Genomic DNA, 23157 nt, shown 5'->3' with positions numbered 1-23157 from the left:
ATAATTATATTTATTCATAAAATTATAACGTAAAATAAACATAAAAAGCGCACTTTTTACTTTAAATTACTGCATTATTATTCCTATTTCATAATATTATTTTTTGGCTAGCACGGACTTAACAATACAGTAATAGTTGAAATTGCGTTTTCAAACTATCGTATATTTGAATTTTTTTCACGAACGCGGGGCCCCCCAAAGCGCGGGGCTCGGGGCAGTCGCCCCGAGCGCCCCGCCCTAAGGCCGGCTCTGCTGCCTATCACTTAATGAACTGGGTATAGTTATATGTGTATTAATTTTACAATAATTATATTTATTATTGGTGTGGGCCCTTGGATTTATACCTCTCTATCTTGCAATTAATTCACTTTTTTATGCCCAATTATCATTTGGTGGTGAGCTGTGATTTATTTTAGTTCTTTCCCAAATGACCACATTGAAATGTTCTATTTCTTAATTGCCATTTTTATACCATTCCAGACTACAACACTAGGCAGTTCCCACAGAAGTGTGGTGGAGAAACTTGTTTTCTACAACCACACTGAATGTGAATGCCAGGACAAAATGGAGGAAATGATGCCGAGGGACACTGGGAAAGCTACTGATGTGATGGTGAGGCACTTCAGGCATTCTAGCGGAGGGCTACGATCAGAAAACACTCGGCGATGGACCCCCCTCACCAGTTACAGGCCTGACAGGACACCTGAGCAACCACCTGCATGGAAGTATGTAGCCAGAAATCTCTTATATGAACTGTAATATTCTTAAAGATGAGCAATGTTTGATAATCATGATAGATGTCAAAATAGTTAACAATGTGTTACCTACATATACCAATGAACAGTGCATGATAGCTCAGTTACAAACAGTTCTTGATAGAGTTCAGAAATACATTTTCATTACTAAGTCTGATAGAGCATGATAATAAAGTGAATTGATTTATTTTTCAAGGTATTAAAATTGTGAAACTTTGCTGGTCAAGGTTCTTTACAGGGAAGGGAGGAAAAATTATGACAATGAGTAGAAATTCATGGGCAAAGGCAGAAATTTCTTAAAGTTACTTGCTGCTAATCTGCTCCCTGCAGCCTTTCCCTTTCCTTGCTATCTTCTTTTTGATTTTTGAGAATTCAAAGAAACTCTGTCATGTGTTATTTAGAGGTTTCTATTTCACAAAACTCTCCAAGATTCTGCAAATGTATCGTAGACAAGAGATTTGCACTACCATGACAGAGCCTGATGATGACAATAAATTTTTGAAACCTGGGTTTCGTCTTTGTCACACCAGGGACGAATGTAAAGGGGGGGTCACAGGGGACATGCCCCCCTCACCCAAATTTTACATTAAAGTTTTAAGTTTTATTATTTTAATTGTTTTTGTATCCTTAAATGTCTGAAATTGTTCAATTAGGTACATCTGTTGTTAGGAATGCAAATGAAATTTTAGGCTCCAAAATGTGTAAAAAATTGATATTCTCATAAAATTTACCCCGAATAACTTTACTCTTTCCCATGGGATATTCCATACTCCTCGGACTCAGGTCATGATTCCTCCCCCCCAAAAATTTTATCCTAAAATCTGCCCCTGCATCACACTATGTAATCGTTAAAGTTATCATTTCCTACTAAATTTGTTTCGGGAAATCTTTAATGGCCAATTGTCTAAATGAATAGGAATTAGTGAATAAATGACTAGGTAACCGGATTGAGATGTTTGAATGATTTTTTTTCAGTTGCCGATGTCCCAGTCTATATTCTGTGAGATACCCACCAAGTGGCAGTAGTGGATCCTGCTCTTGTGACTGTTTTGACAAACAACGAGAGTGTATAAGAGCTAAAAGGGGAAAGGAGTATTTCTCCTTGCCCGATAGGCTGTAAGTATACAAGTATCAATATCTGACAAATATTATTTTCCCTTTCCACCAAGGCAGGATAAATTGCACAGTAACTTTTGCTTGGTTGTTGTGACCCTTGTTGGTTTTTGGGAGTATATGAGCTCTCATTATATTTTGTGGTAATGTCCAATGTTCCAGTAATGCTTGCCATTTCACGCCATAAGTGGCCTAATGGAATGACCTGGATTCCTCATAGAACTGTAGCAATACCATACATAGAATAGCAATCAAGAGACTTTGTTAATTGCACTTGAAAATGCCTTGACAGCCGAAACCGTTCGTTCTATGTTAAATAAAATGTTGAAGTCACAAGTCTCTCGAATGCTATTATGGAGCTCTTCTGCCATGTCATAGCTTCCAATTTCGATTTTTTATAGCCAGAACTGATTTTTGGGGGATTTAGAGGCGGAAATGTATTTTGGGGGAGTTCAAAGAGAGAGTTCACACCAAATACTATCCGAAAGGTATCCTTCCAAAATTACTAAAGCGTATTGATCCCCTCGATCACCCCTCTTCCTGCAGCCTTGCCCTGATGTCTGCAAAGAGAATGAATCATAAGTACTTTTAAAGCTATTAAGTTCTTTCAACATTTTTGCTAAAGTTAGGTATTTATATGATTGAACTTTTAAAGTAACATCCAAATGCCAATTGTTGCCTATTATAACATGGTCTACCTCTAAACATGAAATTGCACGTCTCTTTTCATCTTCCATCTACCATATTCCAAGCATCATTATATCTTTTGACATCATAGAAAATAGTAGATTCTAAGAGCAATGAATAAAAATATATACTTAAGTGGAATCTATATTATATAGAACAGAGTTATATTTGTACCTACATATTTACTTCCATCTTCGAGTTGTACATTTTCTTACTCTCTTTTTCTGTTATGTTTTTCACTAGCTTATTGATTTTTTTCATTTTCAAACAGCTGTATACAGAGTGAGGAATGCCTTCCTCCTACATGTGAATTTGGCTCCTACATAAGGAGAGCAGGACGTTGCCCAAGGAAGCGAGAGAAATTTGCTGCTTGGCAGCGATACACAATGGATGAGTATAAATAAAATAATGAGCATGTAAAAAAATCATGCTGCCATCAAATCATTATGTTTATCATTTTTAACTCCAGAGGTAGTTCATGACCTTCCTGTATTAATTTTACATCATAGGAAGCTGCGATAAAATTGTCATTCCTTTCTTAATGCTTCTATCTTTACCTTAAAAACATATTTGTCATTGAAAACTGAATAACTATAAAGTCAAGTGGACAAGCCATTCTTATCTGCAGTTATTGACTCTCTTTGGCTTAAGATTTTCCATGAAAATGGTTTGAATTGTATTTCTTACAGCCAAGTAAAGAGAATAATTAGGAGTATGAAACTAATTTTTGGTTTGCTCTAGAAAAAATGTACCTTATTAATTATTACCATCAATTTCTCCAGTCTGAAAAACTTTCCTGTAACACAAACCCAATTTTAATGCTTAATGTAAGGCTATCTCTCTAGAGGAATGATAAAAATTTGATGAAGAAAAGTTGAGGAATCGCGGAAGGGTAATGAATTGGCAGAAAGGTGATTGAAAATGATTGATTACCCTGGATTATCTCATGCAAATTTTGTGCAAGCCATTCCAGCCTTTATTTTGCTGATTTTTTGCATTGGCCTGAGGCTAGCAAGGAGTGCAGTGTGCAATCTCATGTTTTCAATGAGAATACCAAAGGAGGAGCACTATGCTTTCAAAAACAAAATAGTGCTCGCTGGAAGGTGAACTGAATACTCAATGGGAATGATCCACCGAACCCATTAAGAAACTACATATTTTGTGCATAAGTGTGAATTGTTGTGTCTATATGAGTGAGTGAAACTGCAGGATTAAGATATTTTTCCAACAAACATGATAAGTAACGCATGCACAAGTCAATATTTGTGCTGCGTCATCAATTACATCATAACAGCTCTGTACATTGAACTGAAAATGCTAATTTGAAATAGTGCATTTACATATTGCTTTTTTGTCTCCACCACATAGCAATATAATTTTCCAAGGAATCTCTACAAGGGAGGTTCCTGATGTGCAGATAATATGCATGAGAATGTTTGTTCAGGTTAGATGAAAACTAATGTATTTCAGTTGACTTGTGTGTGTGTATATAAATGTGAACCAAAAATGCTAGTTCTAACTCTATTTTCACCCTTAAGATTATCTAGGTACCTACTTGTTTCAGGCATGGAAATTGTCTATTTTGTGGTGCTAGTGCCCCAGGGCACAACATCAAAAAACCTGAGGATTACCTATTGTGTTTGCACTAAGCATTATTGCTTTTGTATAGAAATGCTTCAATATGTGTGCGCCAGCTATTAACATCATTTAATATCATCAAATATTGAAACTTTAGTAAACCTTTCCAGGGTCTATAATCAAGTCTGTTCAATGTTTTCATAAATCAATGATAATGTTCATGAATTTACTGGCATTATGTAGAAATTTTAAAAAGCCTAGTCTCTGGAGATGGTATAACATCAAGTGATAACTATGTGTTCGAGGATTGCCAACAGGTTAAGAAAATTATGTAACTGTCAAATTTATTTAATTGTAGAATTTTAACTCTTGAAAGTTGTGATGAAAGTGCATTAGTTTGTTCTGTAGAGCTTCGATTATCCATCCTATTAGAGGTAAAAGCCAAAACAGATGGAAAAAATAAAAAAATTATCAATTGATGATAATTTTCTCTTCTGAGTTAACTTTGGCTTCCAATTTATCCTTTCCATACTTACTTTGCTCCCACTGACTTGAAAAATAGTTATTTTGAGGATCAGGAGAACAGGAAAGGAAGAATAAAGGAGGGTTGGAAGGAGAAGAAGGAAACTGGATTGTATGCAGGAACTGGATGGGAAGGGGATTGCTGTATACCCCTTAGTCAAACTATGGATAATTGAAGCTCTACTGTGATACTATTAATTGGTGACTTAATAACATGAAATTTATTAAAAATTTTAGTCTTTAAAATACTTATGATGAAATGAAAAATTGGTTTATATTCATTACTTTTTCATTAAGGGTTCAGACTGAATTTTACTCAACTTTGAAGAGATGAAATTGGTATTATGTATGTGTCCACGCATTATATAAAATAAAAAATAAATTTTGTATTAATAACTTGTTCTTATATTTATTAACTTTTGGTCACCTGATATAAATGCCTGATGGATACCACTTATTTCTGGATTTAATTACATCTCTTAAATATTTTGGGCTCATATAGGCTTTTGAGTCCCAGAGTCCATGGGGACATGCACATAAATTAAAGGTTAAACACAATCTTTCCAACTTCCATAGTTCATATTAAAATTCCTGTGATATCAAGTGAAAGATTGCCAGCCAGTTGAGGTAAAGGACAGGAAAGGTACTCTTGGCTCGGCAGACAACTGGAATACAGATAAGCGGATTTAGGGGGGGCATGGGGGCACGTGCCTCCCCAGGTGCTTAAAAAAAATAGACAAGATTTTTAATCATTAGGTTCATTTAATTTTGTGCATTATGGAGCCTCAATCATTTAATTTAATATTGGTAACTTTCATATCAAAATAAATAGAATAAATTCTACAGTAATTGCTGTATTTTGTTTTTAATCTCAAATATGAGAAGACTTGTCAGACCCTTGAGTCCTCCCCCCCCCCCCCCCCCCCCCCCCCAGAAAAAAATCCTGGATCCCTCCCTGGAAATACACCTTCAAATATTAAAACTAATTCCTCATGAAATTCTCACTGAGATTCTAGTATGCATACAATTTCTAAGCAAAGAAACCAAATCAAAGTTTGAAGGCTAGAAGTAACAAAGTTGACTCAGTAGAACAATTGATTTACTATATGAATCGATTGGAGGGAAATGGTCACTTCAGTAAATACTGAAATTGGATGAAAAGGAACAAGTAGCAAAAGTTAATCACAAAAATGTGGAGTAAGTATTGGGAGGATGCAACTGAAAGCTTAGTTCATTTGCACAATAATGAATGGTAGAGGAGAAAGTGTAAAACAAGACTTGACATTGGCTGCAGCTTGCTCTTGTGATGTAGGCATAAAGGAGACTATGGCTTAAAGCCCCATCTAACAGACGATGTGCTGCACTTGATCCACCCACCAAAAAGCACCAAAGCAGAGATAATCTCTGAGAGAGCAGAGAGATAGTCTCTGAAACTACTAGGACTTGATCCCAGACCCAGGAAGAGGGAAGTCAACACTAGCTACCAAAACAACAAGATCCCCTACATACACATTAAGAAAAGCTGGTTGCATGCTGAATGAACCGGTTGGATAGATGGATGAATGCAGTGTGGTAACTATGGGGGGAAATGAGGGGGACATTTCCCCCCGAAAGCCTCAAAGAGATTAAAAAATATTTAAAAATATTTTCTAGGGCATTGACATATACCAACTGCATCTGCTTAAAGTTAAAGATCATTTAATAATATCATGGTAGTGAGACATGGTGACCGAATGGTGACTACGCCCCCGGATCCCTCGTTGCATGGGGGAAGTCGCAATTTCTTGGCCCCCCAAATCATATTCCTAGTTACACTACTAGATGAATGAATAGCAGAAAGAAAGCTTGTAATCTATAAAAGGGGTTTTATGCGGACATTGAGGTATTCACATAACACAATTTCAAAGGTGACTCCATGCACAGTGCACACATATACCTTCAAGGTCCTTCATGTAACAACATCAAAAAAAAGCAGGTAAAATTTTATTTGTGCAGGTACTTGCATTAAGTAACCAATGCATAGGAGAGTAGAATAGATATTGGAGAATTGATACTGATTGAGACATTGTACAATACCATAAAATGTACTATGAAAGAATCTTTCATTCATCTTTCATTGAAAGATGGCTGCAAACAGTCCCCTCTTTCTGATTGTATGGGAATAGACATGGATGGAGAAGGTGAGATGGTTGAGAAGGATTTCAATCTTGGAGGTATTTGATATCTCAGGTGATACTAAGACTCAAGTGGGTGACAGTGATATCAAAATCTGAATGAATGGAAGGAGTTAAGATGCCAATCGGCTACTTATTAGGGAACTCATGTACTCAGAGGTTGGGAGCAAAAGGTGTTCAATATATCATAAGACATATGTTCTCTAAGTTTAACAGGTAATAATTAGAAATTTAAAGACTCTTATAATCAAATAAGTTGACAAGCATGGGGAAGCCTGCAGATGATGGCATGGTTGCTCTAATCACCTATTTGCAGGTCAAATGAGACTAAATATAACACAAAAATCCTTCTCAAACATGGGTATTAAGCTCTTCAATCACTTACCTGCGTCTGCAAGACGAAGCAACAGTACTAAATTTAAATCTGTTGTACACTCCTGGCTAGCATCTAAAGCACTGTACTCCGTAAATGAGTTTTTTACTCAGGAAGCAGATATGGTTTTCTGAATAATCCTGTTCTTTATTGAAGTATGCAAACTGTAATTATATGTATTAACACTGAACTGACGAGGTCAAGTGTAAATTATTTACTTAACGACCAATAAATCTATTATTATTATTATTAATCATGCTCAGGAGTGTGCCTGAAGGGTGCTTGCCATATCCCGTAGGAACGGAGGTGATAACTCCTGACAAGGATTTCACCACCTGCAAAATCATAGAGAAGATTCTCAATGGCAGCCTGGATCAGGGACGCAGCTAGGAATTAAGGCTAGGGGGAGTTTTCGGCGCAACTAATACTTACGGGTGTGGGGGTATTGCATACCCACTAGGGTAAGCAGAAGTTGCTGGGACCCTCCTCCAGAAAAATTTGAAGAATGATGGTTCAAAATGGTAATTTTTACGGCTTTCTGGGGATATTTGATAAATCCTAACACTATTCTATAAGTAATACTGATCCAAATAAGTAAAATGGATTAAACTTAAAAATTTCTCTGAGCTCTGGGGGGGGTTTTATCCCCCAAAACCCCCCCTTGTAGCGCCACTGGCCTGGATGACTACCTCAAGTTGGAGAATGTGGAGGAGGATTCCATTCTATTCACTAGGAACCTGAAGGGTCAACAGTCTTCAGGTAAGCTGCCGAAGGAGAGGAAATCAATATCAAAGCCATAAAATTTCAGGAGGCCAGATTAAAGGAAGGTAAACTGCTTTAAGTGCTGGCAGGTGGGCCATTATAAGTCTGAATGTCCCATAAATGAGGTGAAAAAGGATTCCTCTTCATTGTGTACTCTTGTTGTGTCCCATTCACTAAAGATGACTGGATCATAGGTTCAGGCGCATCAGCTTACATGACCGCGCACAAAGTTCTGATGCATGATTTTAAGCTGCAGAGCAAAGGGCAGTGTTCGATGCGCTAATGATACCAATCTGATGACCACAGGGAAAGGCAATGTGCTAGCGAAATTCCCTAACCAAGGTATTTAACCACTCAAAGAGGTTACATTAGTGCCAGGGTTAGCTACCAATTACTTATCAGTTTCGTAGTTGATGAGGAAAGGTTTTATAGTGGTATTTGGTCATGATGGCTGTAAAAAAATACGACCATGGAAGCTGTAAAATTGAGGGTAAAGCTGATTATTTTGGTACTTTGTCTGAAGGTGTATTTAAATTAGATGTTCGACAGCCTTCATCGGTTGATACTGCATTTGCAATTAGAAAGGGTGATATTTCTCATGTTTTGTGGTACAGGAGGTTGGGTTGGGTTAGGAAGCGCGACGTTGGGAATGCAGCTGTAATCGTCTCAAAGGAAGACTGCCAAAACAAGGTTTGCAGTTTGCTAGACGACCCAACCTATAGAGAACTGAAGTCAGATCCAACTGCAAAAATCTATAGGAACATCAACGAACTACTGAAACATTCGTCAATACCTCAAGAAGAGAGATGACCACTACTCCAGCCGCTCCCAAACATTCATGACTTTATGGCCTGCCTAAAATTCATACGGATGGGATACCACTCCGGCCCATTGAAATTGTGCAATTGATTCACCAAAACACAAGCTCGCAAAGTATCTAGCCTATAGCCTGCAGCCATTCTCAAGGCTGTTTTACACGGGGCACGGAATTGCGCAGGTTGGAGCTGCATTAATTACTAAAATGGCGTGGAATTGCGCGAATGCATGAACGAAATTAGAACAGGGGCTATTTTTCCGTCTTGCATCCACGCATTCTCGCATGTGTTCTAGCAATTCACCGCTTTACACGGCGCAATTTTGATTGCACCTTCGCACGTACGTCAGAATGCGCAATTGCGTGTACCGTGTAAAACGGCCTTCAGACATAACTGCCACCTACGTAAGGAAATTTTCAACGGTACCTTCATCATTGATGAACTGAATCAGAGGGGGGGGTCTGGACCTCCCCCCCTCAAAAATATAAAAACACAATTATTTTCCTTCATAAAAGAAAACGAAATATTGAAAAATCGTGAATTTAAAAATATTTACTTAGCAAATGAAGTTTTTTCTATTATTAAAAGTGTTAAAATTAGTTAAATTAGTTTAGAACCCATTCCATAGTAACCTGTTTTTCAAAAATTTTCCGCCCTGGTTTTGGACCCCCCCGAACGAAATTCCTGGCTACGCCCCTGAACTGAATAAATCCTAGCACACCTTAACAGCCAAAATACTTCAATTACATTCATGATGGAAATAAAATAATAATAACAGACTTCCCTTCTTGGACGTTCTCCTCACAAAGAAAGCTGATGGGATGTTAGGATATTGAGTTTATGGTAATAAAACTCATATTGACCCAGCTTTGTAAATAATTAAAGCAAGAATACTGATCATACTATGTAAATGCCAAATGCCGCCATCATTCTAGACAAAAAGCATCAATCGTTAAAACCCTACATTATTGGGCATATGCCACCTCAAATGCCGATTCGCTCCTTAGAGAAAACAACACCTCCTCGCCACACTCCAAGGGGACGGCTCTGGGGCCGTATTCTGTAACTCCAAACCGATCGGTGCGGCACCGATTCGTCGGGTGCGACGTCACACCGACTACCGGTAAGAAGTCGTGCGATTCTGTACGAACCCGGTCGGTGCGGCACCGACGAGAGGACGGGAGATCGTCGGTAGCCGTACCGACAGCAAAAAGGTGTCGGTAAGGCTACCGACTTGTGGGTTTCATGAATTCCACCGTGCGCATTGTACGTGTTTTTTTGTTTTCCACTCAACACCACTTGTCAACACTTAACGCATCACGTCATTCACTAGTTGAGTGTTGGCGAGCTACGTGTGTCTTCCATTCTACATATATGTACTTGATTTTGACATTTTGACATCTGCACCTCCTGGACTACCCGCAACTATATATCATCGACCTACGCACTCCCTGGAAAACCACCACGTACCCTGCATTGACCTCTCGCCCTTCTTGAATTCTCTCCGGGAATTGACATCTTGACCACCTCTACCTTCATTGACTTCTGGTGAGTGAAAATCAGTAAATTCATCATTTTCAAAGTGAAAATTTCATTTTAAGAATGTATTCATCAATAAATTTGGGAAGAATCGATGTCTTACACTGAAAGGTTCAACTATTTGGTTGATCAGATAATGTCACTCATTGAATATCCCATATATATCAACTTGGATCTTGCATCTTAATAATTATGAGAATGTGGTACTTTCTGAGAATTATAAGTGAAATTTTTTCAACATTGTACGTTTTTGACAACCAAAACTTTAGCCTGATGGACCCTGTGGGCGCTTTGCGGCATCTCCGCAGATGGAGGAGAGAAAGGCGCCTTAGGCTTCTGAGGGATGTCCGCACCAACCTTAGGCACCTGCGGGATACCTCTGACCCTTTTCAAACAAGCGAGGAACTTTTTCGCAAATTATACCGCCTAACTCAGGACATGGCAAGAGTCCTCATTGAAGAATTGCGACCAGTCCTTCCTGCTGGTCAACGTGTGACCCATATCCCATTGGAAACCAAGGTAATATCATTTTACACGAGGTAATATAATTATTGAAGTTGGAAATATACCATATTAATGCCAGATTACCTTTATAGGTCCTGTGTGCCCTACATTTTTATGGGCAAGGCAGCTACCAGCGTTCCACTGGAAGTGATAGTTATGCCAAGGAAGTTGATTAGTGTGTCATAATTAATACTTATACACAATTTTAATTAACAAATATGGAGTTGTCTCCATTAAAGTAACTTTGATTGTTTGATTTACAACAATCATCAACTGATTTTCTCAGAAATTCCTCAATTGAATATCACAGTTCACCCCATAGAAATTCATTAATCATATTTTTAAAAGAAGTACAGAAATAACTTTAAATTTTGTGGGAGATGGTTAAAAAGCCTAACACCAATTTGGTTAGGCCCTTCTGCTGTCCCTTTGCAAATGTAATAAAGATAAATATCATTTAAAGTTCTATAATTTTATTCATGGAAATGAAAATTTTCATACAATTTATCCATTTTTCCCAAATGAGGAAAAGTATACACACTATGTACACTCACGGATGAGACAGTAATTTCAGATCTTCAAATACTGGCCTACAAAATTTGAAGCACATGGAGTGGTGTAGAAAACATTTGTTGTATGATTTCATCCACAAATTTTCTGGTTTCCACCTGCCATTTTAGGATTGTTTTCATCAGGCCATCATGTCTCAGAATGTGGTCAACTAAGTTGTTCCGTCCTCTGCTTAAGGATTTTAGAAGACTTCTATTTTATCCCACTCTTCTTAGCAGTTCCTTGTTACTTGCAGTCTATACATTTTATATTCATCATTCTTCGGTAGCACCACATTTCAAATGCTTCCACTCTTGACTTCTCTGCTGCTGTCATCGTCCAAGCCTCGCTTCCATTGAGAAACATGCTCCATGTATAGCATCTGATGAATTGTTCCCTTGCTTCTATGCTTTTATTTTTATCTGTAAGAAGATTCTTCTTTTCATAGAAGCTCTCTTTTCCTGCACTATTCTACTGAGTATTTCCTTCTTACTTCATCCATCGAAGGTAATTTGGCTTCCCAGTTAAGAAAACTCTCTCACCTTTTCAAGCTTATGCTTCTCCAGGTTAATTTTTGCCTTAACCTCCTCTCTTTTACTGCGTACTAATACCTTAGTCTTATTTTTTTTTTGATTTTCAGCTGATATCTGGTCATTGTCCTTTCCATATTTGTCAAAGTCTTCTTCAAATCCTTCTCAGTCTCGTCTATGAGTGCTATGCCATCAGCAAATAGCAGCACACTGATTTTTTTTCCAGGATATTGACACCCACAGTCATCTCCTTGATTTCATTTCATTAGCTTATTTTAGCAAGTATTACTTTAAAACAAAGAATGACTAGCTTACTTTGGCAAATATTACTTTAAAACAAAGAATGACTAGCTTAATTTGGCAAATATTACTTTAAAACAAAGAATGAGTAGCTTACTTCGCAAATATTACTTTAAAACAAAGAATGAGTAGCTTACTTTGGCATATATTACTTTGAAACAAAGAATGACTAGCTTACTTTGGCATATATTACTTTAAAACAAGGAATAACTAGCTTACTTTGGCATATATTACTTTAAAACAAAGAATGACTAGCTTACTTTAGCAAATGATAAGTTAAAATAAATAATGCTTGCTTCCCTCAGCAAATGATACGTTAAAATAAATAATGTGTGCTTACTTCAGCAAATGATACGTTTAAAAAAAATGTGTGCTTACCTCAGCAAATGATACGTTTTAAAAAAATGTGCTTACTTCAGCAAATGATACAATTAAAAAAACCTACTTCCTAAGATGTTGTTTTAACCTGAAAAGATAAAAGAGCATTCATTAATAAAAAGGGTTTCCACATTTCCAGGAACTACCAAAATGCAGGGATGCCTGGTGTTTTGGGGTATGTTGATGGCACCCATATAGCCATAAAAGCTCCAAGGGAGGAAGAGCACTTATATGTGAACAGAAAGCTATTCCATTCAATTAATGTGCAAATAGTAAGTTACATCATTTTGCAATAGACAAATGAACATGTTATCGTGCATGGTTGGCTGACTTATGTCATATGTGGAACATCCTCCACTTTCAGGTTAGCAACTCAGATCTCAAAATTTATAATATTTTGGCGAGATACCCGGGTAGCAGCCATGACTCTTTTGTGTGGGCTAATTCCGCCATTCGCCAGAAGCTGGCAGAATTTTGGGCTACAGGTGAGAGATGTTGGTTGCTAGGTTAGTATTTCTTAAATTAAGTTTGTCATGAAAATTTCTTCAAAAATGAATCTCTAATTTCTGTGTTAAATAATTCCATAGGTGATTCTGGTTATCCACATGAGCCATGGCTCCATACCCCAATTTTGGATGCAGCAGAGGGCACACCCGAGGCACGTTTCACTCGCCTTCATGTGAAGGCACATTCAGCAGTGGAACGATGCATTGGATTGTTGAAGGGAAGGTTTAGATGCCTTCTCCAAGCCAGGAAAATGGAGTATGACCCTAGCAAAGTATGCCAATTTGTCAATGCCTGCAGCGTCCTGCACAACATGTGTATGCTGGGTGGAGTTCCATATGGAGATGATGAATTCCATATGGAGGATGAAATTGATAGACCACCGCCAGTGGAACAAGGGGCTAGGGCCCTGCTTCTAGAAGCAAGAGCGGTGAGGGGAGACATTATCAGACGCCTTCAATATTAGGTAAGTTTTGTTTCTATGAAAGGTTGTTTAGCAGTCTAACTGCACTACTTACATTTCCTTCATCTCTGTCACAGATGCTGTGAGGATCTCCAATGTTCTCCTCGTCTCCTCAGAGTTCCTGGCTACAACCTCTACAGCAGATGCTATTCTTTGAATAGCATCTGCCATAGCCTCGCTTGCAGCCAGGGCCCTCTCCTCCTTTTCATCGAGATCCGCGTCTAAAGAGAAGGAAAATAAAATTCTCACATGAGCAACCTTATCACTGAAGCTGCTGTCAGGTAATTTGCCCAAATATTGACTCTAATCAATGGGTATCAATATTATGGTACATGACATAAATTTTAGAAGTCTTTATACTGACGATTGAACCATCACTCACCACAAATCCTCCTCTTTTTTGCAGGAGGAGGCATTCCCGAGGTGGAAGGGGTAGAACCATCTACGGTGGAAGCTGATGATGATGCCTCTCCCTCCTCAATGAAAAAGGGCAAGCTCCCATCGGGCATAACTGTCACAATCTGAAATGCGATAAAGTAAGCAAACTTACACCATAATTTATCAATTGGATATTAGCTTCATCAGTGGCGGCTCATGAGTCAAATGCTAGGGGGGGCGCACTCCACCGGGGGGTCATAATTTTTTAATATTTCGTGTATTTTATTAAGTTTTTACGGCAATCTAGGAATTAAATTTTGTGATGCCATATGTTCCGTTTTTTTCAACAAAAATACCTAGTTCTCCTAATAAGGCTTGATTAATTAATACTAAATGCAGAAGACTCTCGGTCATACGGATCGGCTTAGTCCGGACTCTCGATTATACTGATCAATGATCTTGAAGAATAAAAATATATTTGCTGCGATATTATGCAAATACAAACGAAAATACGTTTTAGCGCCTACATTCTTCGTGCGGATATGCCCGCAATACACTTCTGTTGTTCGCTTTGCAATCATAATGCGTTATTTGTCAAATCTATACAACATTTGCAATGATTTAGGTAATAATGACACTTATAACACCTGAGGAGGGAGGGGAGTGTCACAGACTTCCACTAGGCAAAAAACACTACTAGAATGCGCGCGCTTTGCTATTGCAGATGTACACTTTGATGGCGGTGTTCGCGTTGTTTCTTGAATACAGTATGATTTAAAATCAACAATTAAACATTTCTCACACATTTTTAACATAATCTGAAATACTCACATGCCTTTAGTTATATTGCAGAAGTCCATCCTTCTTTCCTTTTGTCCAGCAAAGTGATCAATTACAAGTTCGTTGAAATCAGCGCCGGACAACAATTTCTTTCCCATTGAACGCATGGCAAGGGCACTAGTCTATAAATAAACAAGGGACGACACAAAATAGGCCGACGAAAAATACGACCAAAAAGAACAAGGTGCCTGGACACAGAATTGTGACAATTTTTCCCTATATTTCCCTAAAAAAAACGAGCACTGTTGATTAATTCAAAATTGTCTTCTTGAATGTACACACAGCGCTAAGAAACTTCTTAATCGGCAATTACGCACAGTTAACTCCTCGAAAATGATGTCTGAACTCATTTCACTCCGTTCCTTCCGAGAGTCTTGCCGTTACTATAAGGACGACTCAAGGGAGATAGAAGTCGTGGTCAACTAATGCTGATTCAGCTGACGAACGAATTTAAGGTCAGCAAAGGCATTTAAACAAACAAGGACGTCACGGACCATCTCCTTGAGTCTAAGATTCATATGTGGCAAACACACGAGACGCCAACGGGTCGCATTTGGAATAACCATGTCTTCGAAATCATTGCCATGATATAATAGAATATAAATTCTAGATCGTAAAAGACGACGACTCTGAGCCACAGATAGGAGTTGTAAGGATCTCCGCACTGATATGAACTCTTCGAAGCCATTTAAATCAGACCGAAGTGGACATTTTCCGTCAGATAGCTACCGCTCTGCCGCTGAGGAATTAGGTGAACATGAACTAAAAAAACAAGGACGGCTAGAAAAATGATGAACCTACACACAAAGGGTGCGTTGTACGCGGCACTTCTTGACAGTCATTGAATGACTATTTAAAGTCACGTTTTACGGGTTAAATCATGTTTAATCCTTCACCCTATCACGCACGCGCCTATTTCTTAAATTATAAATCAGTGGGGAATGTTAACTGATTTTTTCTAATACTGCAGGTCTTTTGATAAATTTATCTGAAAAATAGGTACCGCATTTCTAAACATCGGGAAGATATGAATACATTGTTCAGGCCTAAACATTATAATATTAGTTTCCCCAAGGTTCTTGAAATCCGTAATCATAATAGAACTGTGGCAAATACTCGAGAATGGTTTTCCAACATCAATACGGCCTTTAACTGGTTGGATTTTATGTGTTCCGGAATTCAAACACCAAAAAACGCAAGCATAATGGGATAATTTATTTTCTGTAGCAATACCTACCAGTAATTAAAAATTAAAATCGTATAACTACACCCAGTACAGTGATCATTCTGATTCCGTACGTCCCTTTTCTGTGGCAGCACCAAGTAGACGCCAGATTATACGCCCGCCGGCCTGCGCAGCGATGTCAACTCACACGTCGCTCTGCGCATTTTCGGACAACGTCCCAAGACTTCCATAAGACACAACGTTAGACGCGTCATAGCACCAGCGGCCCCCACCACTACCACTCTCCATATGACTGCATGGGGATGGATTGGGACGTTCTGGCCAGCGCCCCACGGCTACAAATACGAACTTCTCGCGCTATTTCTTTTCGTGTTTTTCCAACACTTTCGATGTATGGGACTGAAAAAACACTTTGATTAATCAGATGTATAATTATAAATTAATAGATTTTTATTATTTTTACTTTTTCAAATATTTGGGAGGGGCGGCGTCCGAGAGTCCTTATGGGCAAACCGCCACTGTCCTTCACTGCTACGATAAATGACATGGTGCCTCACCTCTAGGGGGTCTACAATTCCCGGAATGCCACTGACTGCCGTTTCCCCGATAAAAGCAATTAGCTTTTCTTCGAGGGCAGTCAGTGGCACGACAGTAGATGGCCCTCCCCCTGTCTGCTGGGCCGACCTCCTGATTTTCATGGCCTTCTGCTTAGTGTCTGATCTCCAGTCCATCCATGACTATGATAAAACGGGAAATACCATTTAAATACCTTTACGTGGTGATAGAACCACAGTTCGATTAATGCAGTGTTGAAGTTAACCCTTGACCACTTTTCCGGGGTTTTGCTCCCTCCAGTGGGGCAGGAATTGAGGAGATCTGTGAGCTCCCTCCACAACTCAGACCTCCTCAATCCTGCCTGCGGCCCACTGATTCGGCCACGAGCCAGGTCTAAATGCGCCAGCATAAATTGGGAGCATTAACTCCCTCTGATTGAGTGATATCTTCTCAGCACCTGAAAAACGCATCAAGTGGAAGAAATTAAATGGGTAGAAACTTAGAAATAAGGAGTTTGTGCTAACCTTAAGGAGTCACCAATCCTCACAAAGCCCTTGAGTACAATATAATTCCTAATCTATGTTCTACGAATAGGATATGTATGAAAGTAAAGTAGGCTGGAGTAGAATGGCTATGAAAGGAATTATCCTTTTGCCCTTCTGTCCTCGACGTTCATTTGTATTACTTACTAGAATTTGTATTAAAACTACAGATTTCACAGAAGACTGACTACCTATATAAATCATGTTCAAATTGAAAGGCTGGGAGCTCTATTCAGCTCTTACAAAAGGATATATTTTTGCATGACTTTTAAATTTGAACTCTTCTTTTCTCCTGTCAGGAAGTGGCTGATGATGCAGACTTGGTTTCCTGAATTCAGGTTTCATCTTGTACACTGGGTTGCAACGCTTGTTCCATGTTAACATTTTTGCTAATTCCCAACTCAAACAATTGTTTGTACTTGATGTATCTTTGTGCTATATTCTCATCTCCTGTTTGCTGGCCCTTAATGCTTGTAAGCAATTTTCATGGCCACACTTGTTCTTTGTGTGAATTATTGTATTTTGTCTCTTTGAATAAACATATTGCTATGTATATGTTGTGGTTTCCTTAAATTTATTCATCCTATATTAATGCTATTAAGTACCTAATTTCTATAAATGTTCATTGAGCTTACTTTTCTCAGCACTTTTGAACAGAATAAAATTCCCTCTGAATTTAAAAAAATAACTTGTGTAACTTTTACATTTTGCATAGGCGCACCTTATTATGAATAGTATATTAAGTGGATTCGTGGTCCAGAAAATCAATATTTGTAATTCATGTACGAGGGCCTGTAGATATAAATGTATATTTCACGTATGGGTATTCAGATTTCTAATTTGTGATATGCGCATATACATACATCCTGAGGGAATTTTGAAGCACTTTTACATGACATAAACAGAGGCAATACGATCGTATTCCATCTTATACATATGTTTTTGGTCATGTGTTTTTCGTGTATTATTGATGCAACACAAAATGTTGTGCTGTCTGGGACGGAGCCTCAATTAAATATTTAATTCCTCACAAATAACTTTCAAATTAAAATACAGATAATAATTTTCGCAGTAATTGCTGCATGTTTTTTTTAATCTCCAATATGAGGAGACCGTTTGTCTGTCAGACCCTTGTGACCCTCCAGAAAAAATTCTGAATCCGTTCTTGCGTTCATTGATATAATTCAGAAGGAACTTTCTTAATGACAACTACATTACATAGGTATTATGGTATAGCAGCATCCGGTACCAATATGTATACATGACAATACGTCATAAAGGATAATTGAATTAATTCATTCCAACAACAACAATCTCCATCATATGCGAACTATATCCGATGTTGTAATATTGTTTCCTTCGCTTTTGTAGGCTGAGCACTACTGCCACATATTATACAAGATATTTAACAAGTTATACAATATCAATTATCTTCATCTAAGTAACACCTTCCACAAATAAAAAGATTAATAAAATGACGAAAAAGTACGTACCGACTCCCTCCATTTTTTGTAGTTTTAGCGGGAATTGAACATTTTCAGTCTTCACTTTTTTCCACACTTACCTTTCATTGGTGGAGACACGTCAAATAACTTCTAACTTCGGGTGTATTCGGCTTTTCCCTTTTTGGGAAGGAGGGGGAACCGTACCGACTGGTTTGATACCGACGACCATACTGAATCGCTGAATTTACCGTCGTCGGTAAGGAAACCGTCGTCGGTACGGGTTGATGTGCCGTCGGTGGGCTGGGAAGGGAAACCGACCGGTGCGGTACCGACGAAATACAGAATACGGCCCCTGACCAGGAATTGATTCGGAAAATCCGCGCAAGGAAGAAGAGAAACGTGATGTGGCCTTGAACACTACAAAAGAGAAGACCAGCAGAACGTAAAGGCACAGGTTCTCTTGCCGTACTTCGCAGGAACTTCGCAAGATGCGGAGAGGATCGCAAGAGTTCTCGCCAAACACGACATCTTGACGAGATTCTAAAGCGTAAAGAAAACCTCTTAACTCCCTCGAAGGGAAAAGGATCGTCACCAATCTGACGTGTACGAAGGAGGGTATAAAATTTCGTGCACCTGTGGTCAATCTGACATCGGACGAACATCGGGCGATCCCGTGAATGCAAAAAAGAAGAACATCGTGAAGGCAGTCGAAAAGAAAAATGCTCGCCTTTCCACGGTTACGAAGCATTAATGGCCAGAACCTGGGGCCGTATTCTGTATTTCGTCGGTGCCGCACCGGTCGGTTTCCCTTTCAAGCCCACCGACTGGACATCAAACCGTACCGACAACGGATTCCGCACCGACGACGACACTTTCAGCGATTCTGTAAGGTCGTCGGTTTCAAACCAGTCGGTACGATTCCCTCTCCTTCCCAAACAGGGAAAATCCGACTATATCCGAAGTTTCACGTGTCTCCACCAATGAAAGAAGGGTAAAAACAAGAGAAGACTCATTGGCACAGTTTGTTGTCGTCATTCTCAATCTTTTTATTTGCGGAAATTACGACTTATTGCTAGATTAAGATAAACGATATTAGATAAGTTGTTAATAATGCTTATATAATGTGTGGTAGTAATGCAGTACCTACAGAATCGAAGGAAACAATATTACAACATCACAATAAAGTTTGTATGTGATGGAGATTGTTGTTGCTGGAATGAATTATTGAAACTATCCTTGAGATCGTAGTTTCTTTTTTTAAATATTGGTTCCGTATAATGCTATTTATTCATGATTTGGTAATATAGTTGTCATTAAGTAAGTTCCGTATAAATGTTATCAACGGAAGGTTATGCCATTGGCACCGTAGCAGACGAAAATAGCATACCATGGAACGTGAACGTAGGATTCAAATGCAAATGTAATATTAGAGGAACAAGTTAGGAAATTGTTATAAAAATATGGAGCTGGGTGCAATTAAAAGAAGTGTAATGACGAGGAAGTAAATAAATTGTGACTGGGTGAAATACATATATATAAGTTGCGCATTCCAAGTGAGAGAAAATTATAATATTGCGGTAAACCTCATACTTATTAACAAATATCTTCTTTTATCGTCAAGGGAATCAATGGCTGACGATGAAATGAAATATAGTTGCCCGTTACAAATGAAAGAAACTGATACCGTTGTGGCAAACTTCATACTTAAATAAAAAGATCTTATTTCTATGCCGAGAGAAACGCCAAATTGATGATCGAGTGAAAATACAGTCGCCTATTCAGAGTATATAAAGTGATAACATTGCGGCAAAAATCATATTTAATCAAAAATATCTTTTTTATGCCAAAGGAGCAAATAAATGATGATAGAGAGAAATAAAGCCTATTACAAGCGAGTGAAAGTGCGGTAACATAAATGAGAGAAAGTCATTATATGTTAGCAAACCTCATTTTTATTAACCATTATCTTATATTTCTGTCAAGGTAATTAATATAGATGATGACACAGTGAATTATAGAGGCGTATTCGAAGGGGCAGAAAAAGATAACATTGGAGAAAACCTCATTATTTACTCGGTGATGAGGTAAAAACAAAATAAAACGTACAATGCGCACCGGGGAATTCATGAAACCCACTAGTCGGTGGCCGTACCGACACCTCTTTGCTGTCGGTACGGCTACCGACGATCTCCCGTCCTCTCGTCGGTGCCGCACCGACCGGGTTCGTACAGAATCGCACGACTTCTTACCGGGAGTCGGTGTGACGTCGCACCCGACGAATCGGTACCGCACCGATCGGTTTGGAGTTACAGAATACGGCCCCTGGACTCGTAATAAAATTCCAAGAATCAAAAATCATCGCCAGAGAAAATAAATATTTCCCTCGGCTGGTAAGGGAGACAATAGAAATAGAAAATCAAGTGGAGAATTTCAACAGGGAGGACGGCTATTCTACTGCTTCTTTCAAACGGCTCTTCCAACAATCTGGTTCAAAACGATCAATTCAGCGCGCGCCTGACTTGATCCGCAAAAATAAGTCAGTGCGGCATTAACCCGGAAAACATTTATCCACTTAATCACCGTGAAGCCTCCGAACCGACTAGCGATAAAGTTTAAAACACGGTATGTTTTTGATTATTTTCTGTATATACATAATGCCGACTATATAAATCGCTCAGAACGCCTATAGTTTGGCTTCACATCCTCAACAACCGGGTTTATATCCCCATAGTCATTGACGCAGGGAAATGAGCACCAGCGAAAAGGAAGTAAGTACGCCAGTAGGGCCTGAAAATCACCACGACTCATCACTCAGAGATGAAAAATGCAGCAAAGGGGGCAGAATTCTATTTAAGTTTAACTATGAAGTCTTCTACGAGTTGCCTCTCCCCTTCGACATACACCGAAAAGAAAATAGTTGTCAACTCACCGGAATCTTCCGAGCACCAACACTCTCCTCGGTCCGACTCCTACTCGATGAAATCGCTGACAGCGGCGAGAACACTCTCCAGTTGCTTGGTAAGACGGCAGGAAACGTCGCGTCCTTCGTCCACGCCAGGCAGTTGCAGAATAATCGGTAAATGCAGCGGCAGCCTAGCCTTCCGAGTGTCATGTAGCGCCTGGCTGGCCGTTGTTGAGAGTCTAATAGGTCGCGCCGTACCGGTACAGGAAGGCAATGGAGAGTACGGCAGTTGAATGGGGCAGTTGACTGCCGCGCGCCAGAGCAATCGGGGCATTGTCCTAGCGAGGCCGTGGGGGGGGGGGGGGGGATTTGAGGGGAGCTACGTTTTCGTTTGGCGGAGTGGCACTGCTTTCCCAGTACACCATCGCCTTCCAACATTACCGCGTCATGCACAAGAGCACTCAAGGTGGCTGAGCAATACCGATTCTCGCAATATCATTGAAGCTCGCAGTCTCTGAATGCGGCGGTGATCCAAACACTTTCCAAAACCGTGGAAAATCTATCGCAAATAGCGCCAAGAATAGTATAAATCGTGGAAAACATATGAAAAAAATACGCAACCACGAATGCGAAAATCGGAGAGCCTTACAATACCCAAAAGCAGTTGCCACCATTGAAACCCTAACCCCAATATAATTGTGGGAAACGTATCAAGTTCGGGAATGAAATACTTCCGATTATGGGCGGGGTAGGAGGGGGCAGCTGCCTCATCCTGCCCCGCATAATGAATTTGAAGGAAAGAAAATTTCAAATTGACATGAATAACTTGAAAACAAACGTTTTCGAGGGGTGCAGCCATTCAGACCCAAAACGTAATACCGGATTTTGGCATTTTAATCTTGGTCCCTCGTGGAAAAGTGGAAAATCGCTCATATTTATATTTATTCTTATTGGAATAAAGGTCCAATTATTAAAATTTAAAGTTGATGAAAAATATGCAAATAAAAAACATTCTCTAATGAAGGAACCGTCATTTATATTGGAGGGTATGGTGAAAATGGTGAATTCCCATAGAAAACTCAAAGGAGGCATAAACACCGACTCTTTTGAAAGAGTTGAAACCAAAAATTTAAAACAACAACATCACCGTTCAGTGGCGTAGCCATGGGGGAAGACCCTCCCCACCACCCGAAATATAAAAACACGATTAATTATTTTCCTTCATAAAAGAAAACAAAATATTGAAAAATCATGAGTTAACAAAATATTTCTTTAACAATTGACGTTTTTCTATTATAAAAAGTGTTTAAATTAGTTTAAAACGCATTACTTAGTACCCTGTTTTTTTTAATTTTCGATTTTGGGTTTTGGACCCCCCACCCTCCCCCGAACGAAATTCTGGCTACACCACTGTCACCATTATTTTGAAACCAATAGCTAGAGCATTCCTATACATAATTATGCACCTAAGTTTATTATCACGAATGAATGAAGAAAAATTCAAATTACTATTTCTCCAAAAGCACGTTTTTTTTTCTTTTCATGAGAAAATTTCCTTCAAATTATGGAATTTCTATCACAGTTGAATTTCACAGTTGACGCAGCCATGGTACTGATGACTAAACTTTTAAATTTAAAAAAGTGCAGTTATTTTAACACATGAATGTACCTAACTCGCGATATAAAATGCATCGCCTGTTTAGGTTTTAAAATTCTTAAATCCTACATAGCATTTGGTACGCTGTGGGTGCGAATAAAAAGCC

At 38.9% G+C, this 23157-nt stretch overlaps 2 protein-coding genes and 2 long non-coding RNA genes across 4 annotated transcripts in view; 3 read left to right on the top strand and 1 right to left on the bottom strand.

The window, feature by feature from the left end:
- Positions 1-5051, top strand: part of LOC124157680 — a 539268-nt gene extending 534217 nt beyond the window's left edge. Inside the window, exons 4-6 of the mRNA XM_046532618.1 lie at positions 481-725; positions 1731-1871; positions 2827-5051. Of these exons, the coding sequence (XP_046388574.1) occupies positions 481-725; positions 1731-1871; positions 2827-2959 (519 nt within the window). The 3' untranslated portion in view covers positions 2960-5051. The remainder of the gene's footprint in view (positions 1-480; positions 726-1730; positions 1872-2826) is intronic.
- Positions 5052-10239: 5188 nt separating this feature from the next.
- On the top strand, positions 10240-10973 carry LOC124156883. The gene is made up of 3 exons (XR_006864419.1): positions 10240-10327; positions 10588-10837; positions 10915-10973. It is a non-coding gene; the product is annotated as an uncharacterized LOC124156883 (long non-coding RNA).
- Positions 10974-12600: 1627 nt separating this feature from the next.
- LOC124156881 lies at positions 12601-17338 on the bottom strand. Its single transcript, XM_046531370.1, has 4 exons — positions 16508-17338; positions 13929-14067; positions 13602-13767; positions 12601-12667 (listed from the first exon to the last, which is right to left on the bottom strand). Exons 1-4 carry the CDS (start codon positions 16679-16681, stop codon positions 12643-12645), a joined length of 504 nt encoding a protein of 167 aa, XP_046387326.1. The 5' UTR covers positions 16682-17338; the 3' UTR covers positions 12601-12642.
- Positions 13065-17600, top strand: LOC124156882. The gene is made up of 5 exons (XR_006864418.1): positions 13065-13085; positions 13167-13549; positions 13624-13827; positions 13953-14082; positions 17347-17600. It is a non-coding gene; the product is annotated as an uncharacterized LOC124156882 (long non-coding RNA).
- Positions 17601-23157: the final 5557 nt, after the last annotated feature.

This window comes from Ischnura elegans, chromosome 4, assembly GCF_921293095.1.
Source record: "Ischnura elegans chromosome 4, ioIscEleg1.1, whole genome shotgun sequence".
In the NCBI taxonomy this organism is placed as follows: Eukaryota; Metazoa; Arthropoda; class Insecta; order Odonata; family Coenagrionidae; genus Ischnura; species Ischnura elegans.
The sequence above is the reverse complement of the archived record's forward strand: the minus strand, read 5'-3'. Positions and strand labels throughout refer to the sequence as shown.